The following is a 9,664-nucleotide window of genomic DNA, read 5'->3' on the forward strand; positions in this document are numbered from 1 at the left end:
TTTAATGAAGCACGTTGCCTAGGAACCTGCGTCTTTCAGAATCACCCGATATGGCATGAATGAATCCAATCTTATCCTTCCCGTCTTTCCACCAAAAGCATGTACCTAAAATTTGATGGATCGAGTTGGGAGTGCTTGGCGCTGACCAGAAAATCTATCCACTGGAAAATACATGTGATTATAATATTAATTTTTTATTATATATATTCTTATTTTTGCAGTGGAAAATTCGCCGGCGCTTGAGGGTTGCTAGGGAAAAGAACGAAAATTCATGTCGACGTTGCAATAAATGATAAATGAATGACTTTGTTGGGTTGGTGGAAGATGATGGGCATCATTTGAGTTCTCTTTTCAATTGCTGATTACGACTCGAATGGCCGAGTTGCGATGAGAGGGTAGGTGAGAAGTCAATCTTTGGAAAAAAGATTTTTTTATTTTTTGGGTCGAATTGGGAAAAGATCTTTTTTTTTTTTTAATAAGATCGAAAGAAAACCATTACATTTTATAGTTTGATGACGACTAAAAAGGACTTTGACAAATATAAGATTTCAAAGAATTTAGGGAGAGTTAAAGATCCGAATTATAAAAAGAGTCTAAAGATAATGAAAAGTGAGTTTTGATTAGTTATTCCCCCCAAAAAACATAGATTTCAAGATGCCCACGGCGATGTCGAAAAAGAGAAAACAAGTGAAATTTTACATTTTAAATGAAAAGTGAGTTTTCACTAGCGATCCCCCCAAAAAAATGGATTTCAAGATGCCCACGAAGATGTCGAAGAAAAGAAAACAAGAGAAATTTAACATTTTATCCTATCCTCGACTTGACCAAAAATTCCAAAAGAATAACAAAGAAAAGTAAACTTAAGACAGGTCAGCAAAACAGACGAGATATTTTACATTTTCTCTGGTCCTCGACTTGACCACAAATTCCAAGAGACTAACAAAGAAAAGAACAGTTAATACAAGTCAGCAACATAGACAAGAGAAATTTTACATTTTCTCTGGTCCTCGAAAAATTCCAAAAGAATAACCAAAAAAATAAAAATATAAGAAAAGAACAGTTAATACAAGTCAGCAACATAGACAAGAGAAATTTTACATTTTCTCTGGTCCTCGAAAAATTCCAAAAGAATAACCAAAAAAATAAAAATAAAAGACAAGTCAGCAAAACAGATATGAAAACACGAAAGGGGCGTTCCGAGAATCGAACTCGGGACCTCTCGCACCCAAAGCGAGAATCATACCACTAGACCAAACGCCCTCTTTTCCTGAAGGAGCTTCGATTAATTATATATATATGAGTGTGAATGTGTGTGTGTCTTCTTTGAGCATATTCAAGGAATATCTAAAGTATTTTCTCCATTTTCCTTTCTTTCTTTTCCAGGCATTTGTAGCTCCTGTAATGTGTTGTGTTTTTTGTCAAGTAATAACAATGGGTACCATAATCAGCATGAGAAAATCGAACCGGCGGAATTTTCGATTTTCTTCGGGGAGAATAAATATTTACCACGTATTTAAGGGGATTTGGAACCGGGAGTTGAAGATCTTTATGTCCTTCTCAGTCTCTAGATTTAGGAGCTGGTCGGTCCAAGAAGCAACCAAAGTTGTAAATTCGTAGCAATTTTCACGCGTTATCTCGTACATATATGTACATGTGTAAGGATTTTCATGTTGTGGAGAGACAAGAAAAGAGGCATTTTGAATAGCGGTGCCAAAGATATTTGTCTTTCCATTGCTGGCATTTCAAAGCAACCCTAAAAATGTTGTATCCTCAATCTTTCCAGTCAGTTTTGAATTGAACTTATCCATTTGTCGGCTATATGCCCCATTAGAATCGTAAGAACACTAGCGGAAGGCATTGACTCGCTCAAAAACGAAAAACAGACAGAAAAAAGAAAGCTCTTCAGACATTAATTTAACGATCATTAAACCATTATGTTTTAGCAGTTGGCATATGCTAATCGTGTGCATTTACAAAGGAAGAATAAAACCCTAAAGTGCGTTCGTCATCATTAATTAACTAAACCCTTATTGTGTCCCGTGGAATTGGAACACACTAGAAGTCCGTACGGTGTTTGTTGACACCATAAATTTTTTCTGTCATTTTTCTAACAAAAAATGAAGAAAAAGCCATAATATTATTACATTTTTGCCAATTCGGTCTTAAGCCTTTTAACTGTACCAATTGAGTTATAAATCTTTTCATGTTTTGTTAATTGAGTCTATCTCGATCGATTTTGATCGAAATTGCTGATGTGAATGCCAACCATCCTATGTGATGTGACCGGTATAAATGTGGATAATTTTTAAAAATAATTTACTATTTTTTTCAATTTTTTTTCCTTTCTTCCTCCGGATGGTCACTAGGCCTTGGCGAGGTCGACGTCGTTGGCCTATGGCGAAACTCATCCCCGCTTGCCAGTAGCAAGGGCGAGCCTAGACCTTTCCTTGCCACTAGCAAGGCCGACCTCGCATGGGCCGACGAGGGCGAGCCTCGCTAGGGGTGGGTGAGGTTCGCATGAGGACGGTGAGGTCGACCTCGCCGGCCCTCAGCCTTGACCAATCGTTGAGGCTCGCGACTGGCTAAAGGAAGAAAGAAAAGAAAAAAGAAGAAGAAAGAATAGAAAAAAACAAAGAAGGAAAAAGAAAAGAAAAGATTAAATAAATAAATAAAACTTCGAAAAAAAAAGAAAAAGAAAAAGAAAATATGATTAAGAATAGTTTGTGTCAATGCCGGCCTCGCTTCTTTTATCTCTCTTCTTTGCATGACCATCATTACAACAATCTCTAAGTTATCGTAAATGATCTTATCTTTAACATTTCAAGTCGCCAAAATGATGTTTGATTCATATACGATGCCTTATACCTTGATATGGACAAAAACCTCGTTCCGTAATTTTGCAATTTTACTTGGCAAAATTGTAATTTTTGATAAGCTCTCGACACGAACAAAATGCAATATGGTAAAAATCAAGTGAATTGAAAATTAGACAAAACAAAAAATAAAAAAAATAAACTGCGGGCCTCGAAAGACACATGCCACGTGCCCGACTTGAGGCCACCTTGGCCTATGAATAACCCACCATCTCATTTTGGTCATTTTCACCAGATTGGAGTCTCGATTTTTTTTTTTTGCCAAAGTAACTTTTCATTCATTTCTAACAACAATACAAGAGGGAAACAACGCGGTCCGATTGCATGGCCAAAAATAGAGCTGCAGTATGGAAAGGGTGTTGGGATGCTGACCATCTCATGCGTAATTTAACCCTTGGACCTAACATTCTTGGGTTTCCATTTGTATCACACGTCATAGGCTGTTGATAGCCTCTCCTTAAAATTTCCGTTATGGAACGTAGTATGGAATCTACGATGCCCGCACCAGCTTCCCCTCAATCACATTGTACGTAGCAAATGTCCAAAAGCACCATCGTTGGTCATGCAAACGTTACTATCGAAAGTTGTGAAAAAACTTATGGACAGATCACCATAAGAATAATCATACTTGGCTTTCCTTTTGGGTTGGTAGAGAACAACGTACACCACACACACACACACACACACACACTCTCTCTCTCTCGCGCGCGGGGCAAGTACATAGCCTCTCCAAGCCACGACCATCAGACAAGAGAGACTCTGTTCGCTTCGCGAAAAAATAAATGATGTGGAAAATATTTTTCTAAAAACAATAGCTTGTATGGTATACAAAGACGAACAAACGAAAAATATCTTCGTCGTCTATGAATACATTTAAACATTATTTGATGCAGATAACTAAAACACTTCTCATTAACTGATTATTTCACACAAAAGATCGCTCTTAGAGAAATATTTTTTAAATCACCTGTTTTGTAAAACAAACGAGAGGAAGGAGAGAATTTCAGCCTTTCTAATAGTCCAACTTTGTGTTGACTAAAGATCTCACCTGCCACCCTCCCTCCCCAATCAATTTCCAGAAGGTTGGAGCTTGGATGAGATTGGTGGGATTTTGTGAAATACAATTTTCTTTTGACGATTCTAACACAGAGCGTCCTATTTCTAATTCGGATTCTGACACTTAGCATCATCGTAACCCAGACAAATTTGAAGGATCGATTCGACATGTTCCTTTGTCATTTCTCCCCCTCACCTACCGGGCCGTCACAACAAGGGATAAGTAAAAATGAAAAGGTTTATTGCAATTATTAGAAACCCTAAAAGGTAAAATAACGATTATACAAGGTCACAAAGAGAGAGAGAGAGAGAATCTCCTTGTCTATATATATAAATGGGTGGTCGTGCATGGGGCTTTTGTAACATATTAGCCATTGCCCATCAACTGAGAGAGAGAGAGAGAGAGAGAGAGAGAGAGAGAGAGCGCTTTGAAGCTGAATTGCAATGGAGAGTGCCAACTTGCATTGCATGATTCTATTGATTTTAGTTCTGATCCTCACTTGCAATATTATTACAGCTTTCTCTGCGGCACCAGCCACCAAACGTTTTCATTTCAATGTAAGCTCTCTCTCTCTCTCTCTCTCTCTCTCTCTCTCTCTCTCTCTCTCTCTCTCTCTCTCTCTCTCTCTCTATGTGTAAAATCAACTACATAACTAGCCATTCTAAAACACCACTCCAGGTGACATGAACCAGAAAGGAGAGAAAAGAATGTGAAGAACGGGTGATCGCTTCACGGTCTTATCCGGTCCCACCCTAGAATGGGGAAGTCGGACCGAGAGGACTGATTTTCGGGCGGTCCAATCATTGGACTGGTTGCATTGATTTGTCGTTAAATTTTCTCATTAACGACATATTCAATAGATCACATCTCGTTAATTGCATCACGTTGTCGCTAAGCCTGTAAGTCATACTAAGCATCCTAAGCATATAAGCTTTAGGTTTATATTTAGAAAATTCATTTTGTGAAAAAGAAAAATAGGTGCTATTCGAGAGGTCCGGTTCCCCCTTGACCAAATTTGCTGGTTCAGTCCGGTCTGGGCAGTTCCCGGTTTGATTGGTCCATTATACTCAGCTCTACTTGGAACTCAAGAACTACCATGAACGTCTTCCTCGTAACTATATTTTTGAGAGCTTCTGTCGAACACTCCACACCAACGTAACATTTTGTGGTTAGTCTAACTTAAAAACCCTACTTTTCCAAATGTATGCTGCATCTTAGGTGGAGTGGAAACAAGTGACCCGGTTGTGCCACACGAAGCCGCTCCTGACGGTGAACGGCGAATACCCGGGGCCGACCATCGCCGTCCATGAAGGGGACCACGTCGAAGTCGAAGTCACCAATCGCGTCGCCAGGAACACCACGATCCATTGGTAAGATATCAAGGCATGCACACACATGATTAATTGGTTTTTATTATGTTGGAATACTCATCATCATTTTCCTTTTCATTCACTTTTTTTCCTAGCTCATTATTACATGAATATACCCTTTCTTGCTCCGTTTCTTGATCATTATGTTTCTTCGGTCAATGGTACGAAATGAGCCCCTCAAATCCGACCGGGCCTGTTCCCTTTGCCATCGCACGAGGATATCAATTTTATGGCATGCAAGTTCTCTCTTTTCGCACACTAGCGATGTAGGACCTAAATAAGTCTTTAAATTGCTTTATTTGTGGTCTCATTTGGACCTCGGGGTCCCTCAAACGTAAAACATATATAGGGTATTTTCCGTTATCAAGGAAGAAAAATATATGATAAGCAACATGGAGTACAGGGCGTGCGAGCACCGATACGTTAAAATAAGGAACGCATCTGTAAAACTCGCCGTCACTCACTTTAAGGATCTATAGTGAATAGATGCCCATAAACCCAATTAAGGAATTGTTGGCATCTTCTCTACTAATCAAATTTATTCAAAGTAACTCAAGATGAAGTATTTTGCACCAAAAGCCAAAAGGGTTTTGGATGCCTCCATGTATTTGTCCTAATCATGGGAAAAAGCCAAAAGAAGGCGGCGTATGAAAATTTATATTTCTGCTAATATGAACTCAACCTTAAAAAAAAAAAAAAACTCAACCTTGATTGGAAGCCCTTTTGTTTTTGTTCATTTTGAAAAGCTTATGAATGATAACGATGGCGGCTGTGTTGGTGTCTTTGGGCATAGGCACGGCATAAGGCAATACCGGACCGGGTGGGCCGACGGACCGGCCTACATAACCCAGTGCCCCATAAGAGAAGGGCACACCTACACTTACAAGTTCAGTGTGGTGGACCAAAGGGGCACTCTTCTGTGGCACGCTCATTTCGCCTGGCAAAGAGCTTCCGTTCATGGCGCCTTCATCATCTACCCCCGCTTGCCCTACCCATTCTCACCCAAGATTCAAGCTGAAATCCCCATCATTTTCGGTAATTCGTCGCTATCTTATTAGACAATACTCTTTAAATATACTTGAACACGTTGAGTTTCTCTATCGTTCATTTTAATATGATATGTTTCACATGCTTACTTACATATCTTTATACAAGTCTTTCTGTAACTTACGCTTGGTGCCATCCGATCCGTTTAATACCAGATTGCATGATAATTATTAAGATCTCATATGTATTGACATTATTGAAGTAAATCTTAATATGATCCATTAATTAATCGTTAAGTCCAAATCCTAGTCTTGCACAAAGGGCATATGACAAGTAATATCTGTCAGGTCTACTTCTATGTTCGAGAACTTTGACCCAGCATCATGTAACCAACGTCCGCTTTTGTCTGTTCAAAAGTCTTGTATGCAAATGAATTATGAATATGATGACCAGGGCATTTTTACTTTTCCTCCCTCACTCTGAATTTTTTTTTTCTTTTTCTGTCTACACTGATTTTGACTGGGAATTGCATCTCGTTTGACCTAAACCATAGGTGAATGGTGGAATGGGGATGTTGATGCAGTGGAGAGTGAAATGATGTTGCATGGTGGTGGCCCTAATTCCTCAGATGCCTATACCATCAATGGCCTTCCAGGGCCGCTCTATCCTTGCTCTGCCAAAGGTATCATAAAACTAATGCCTCATTAATCAAATGTTTCTTTTGCTTTTCCTAAGAATTTAATCTAACATTTGCTTGCTACTTTGCAGATACGTTTGTCCGGGCAGTGGAACCGGGCAAGACGTACATGCTCCGGATCATCAATGCTGCACTTAATGACGAGCTCTTCTTTGCGGTCGCCAACCACACGCTGAGCGTGGTCGAGATCGACGCGGTCTACACGAAGCCCTTTTCGACCCAGGCCATAATGATCGCTCCCGGGCAGACCACGAATGTCCTGATCACAGTGAACCAAGCACCTGACCCGTCGGGAATGTTCCCAATGGCAGCCACTCCTTACGTCACCTCCATTTTCCCCTTTGACAATTCCACAACATTGGGCTATTTAAAATACAGAGGCCCTAAATCTAGTGACGAGAGCAGCAAGCCTAGTGTTGTGGTCCCTAATCTTCCTAGAATGACCGATACACCTTTTGCCACCGAGTTCTTGAACAAGCTGAGGAGCCTTGCAACACCTCAATACCCGTGTAGGGTCCCCAAGGCAATTGATAGGAGAGTGATCACCACCGTTAGCCTCAACCTCCAGGATTGTCCGCCAAACCAAACTTGCGAGGGCCTCCACGGGAAGCGGTTTTACGCTTCGATGAACAACCAGTCCTTCGTCCGTCCGCTAATGTCGATCCTCGAGGGGCACTACAAGAACTTCACCGCGAGCCAGATGCTGACATCGACCTTCCCGGAACGGCCCCCGAAGGAGTTCAATTTTACCGGAGTAGACCCCCTCGCGGAGAACATGAATACCGAGTTCGGGAGCAAGCTCTTGGTGGTACCCTTCGGCATGAACTTGGAGATTGTGCTCCAGGACACGAACTTCCTTAACCCCGAGAACCATCCGATCCACGTCCACGGCCACAACTTCTTCATCGTGGGGCAAGGATTCGGGAACTATGACGCCAACGTCGACCCGGCGGGCTACAACCTCGTGGATCCGCCCGAGCGGAACACGGTGGCGGTCCCCATTGGGGGATGGGCCGCGATCCGCTTCAAGACGGATAACCCGGGGGCTTGGTTCGTACATTGCCATCTTGAGGTGCACACTTCATGGGGCCTTGCCTTGACCTTCATTGTACCCAATGGGCCTGGCCCCTCTCAACGCTTGCTGCCTCCACCTGATGATCTTCCCTCATGTTGATAGTCTCGAGAACGTCCCTGCCAAACAAGTCGAATTTAACTCAGTGTCTGTGAGAATAGGTTATAATGACGGCACTATAATTTTTAGTAATGAGGGGTTGGTGATTGGGGTTCATTAAAGCATCGTTAGAGAAAGCTTTTGTACACTATGATGTTGTTATAATATAAATATTATAATATAAAGTATGATTTTCTTGTGGTTAGACTAATGGGTTCTCTTCTTATCGACGATTAGCTGATAAAATTCCTCCATCTTCTACTGTAACTGCAACTTGATGAACCGTCCTCTTAATATCACAAATGTATGACCATTAACCTTAATGAATAAGTACCAAGATGCTACATTGAGTGCGCTTGTTTCATGAAAAATCAGCAACTTCGAAAAGATTTTTCTTGCTTTAATAAGTTGTATCACCTATGTTCTTCATTAATAAGAATTTACAGGGATAAGTTTTGCTTATCGAGGAAAACATCTTGTGTGAACTTATTTCCCAAACGATATAAACATTCAAAGTTGCTAAAGTTTTTTTCTGTTTACTAGTTGCTGATTTTTCGCGAAACAGACCTGTTAGAACAACATTGACAAGAAAATTAGTTTCGGATGCAACAGGGGATGAGTAAAGAGCATTGTTAGAACTTGTAAAAATCCCATGGCAAAATTCAATTTCCTTTTCAATCTCGGGCGTTACTTTCCTTGAGGGTGGGTTTGTCCTCTCTACTACATAAGGCAAAGATCAAACTCCAGAATGGAACAGAAATCAGCGGCGCGATGATGATTCCGACGGAATTAAAGCTCTGTTTGTTTTATGCTTTTATAAAAATGTTTGCCTGAAATAGTTAGTTAATGAAAAATATTCTCGTTATCCACAATAATTTATGGCTTAATATAATGTGAATGATGATTTTTTTAATTAATTTAATTTTGTAAGCGATAGAAGCAATCATTTATATAAATATATTTTTCAAATAATTTATTTTTCGAGAAATATAGAAATGACTGTTTGAGGGCGTGATTGGTTTATTGCAAGAATTGGCTCCAGCAGAATGGGCCAAATTGCGAACAAGGCGACATCGAAGACAACTTTATCGTATGAATCATGGTGAGAGACACGATGCCGAAGACATCGAAACTAATTAGAAATTATCTTGGGTGTAATTCGGGTCTAATTGTCATTAGGGCACTCGTATGTGAAGATTCATTTGTATTTCGTTTGTGTCTAATTGAATGAGACTTTTCAATTAGTTATGCACTACCCTAGTAGTTATCCTACAATGCTATTATATTTGCATTTCATGTAATTTTTATCGAATGGTTCAACTTTCTTTTTTTTGTTCATTTAGCTTAATTTCAACATATGGAAGGGGCCCGGGCCAACCATTTCCTGGACCGGTGCGTTGCTCGGCAAAGGGAAAATCCCTTGCTTGGCACGGCCCACTGGTTAACCCTATCTCAATAAATACAATGAAATGATTAGCCGAAATTCAAGCTGATATTTTTAAAGAAAAT

At 40.2% G+C, this 9,664-nt stretch overlaps 1 protein-coding gene and 1 non-coding gene across 2 annotated transcripts; one reads left to right on the forward strand and one right to left on the reverse strand.

The window, feature by feature from the left end:
• Window positions 1–1,188: 1,188 nt before the first annotated feature.
• On the reverse strand, window positions 1,189–1,260 carry TRNAP-UGG. Its single transcript has one exon. It is a non-coding gene; the product is annotated as a tRNA-Pro (tRNA).
• A 3,054-nt stretch (window positions 1,261–4,314) lies between these two features.
• On the forward strand, window positions 4,315–8,360 carry LOC115740367 (laccase-1). Its single transcript, XM_030673850.2, has 5 exons — window positions 4,315–4,487; window positions 5,149–5,300; window positions 6,094–6,335; window positions 6,841–6,969; window positions 7,056–8,360. Exons 1-5 carry the CDS (start codon window positions 4,374–4,376, stop codon window positions 8,156–8,158), a joined length of 1,740 nt encoding a protein of 579 aa, XP_030529710.1. The 5' UTR covers window positions 4,315–4,373; the 3' UTR covers window positions 8,159–8,360.
• The last annotated feature ends 1,304 nt before the right edge of the window (window positions 8,361–9,664 follow it).

Source organism: Rhodamnia argentea, chromosome 6, assembly GCF_020921035.1.
Source record: "Rhodamnia argentea isolate NSW1041297 chromosome 6, ASM2092103v1, whole genome shotgun sequence".
In the NCBI taxonomy this organism is placed as follows: Eukaryota; Viridiplantae; Streptophyta; class Magnoliopsida; order Myrtales; family Myrtaceae; genus Rhodamnia; species Rhodamnia argentea.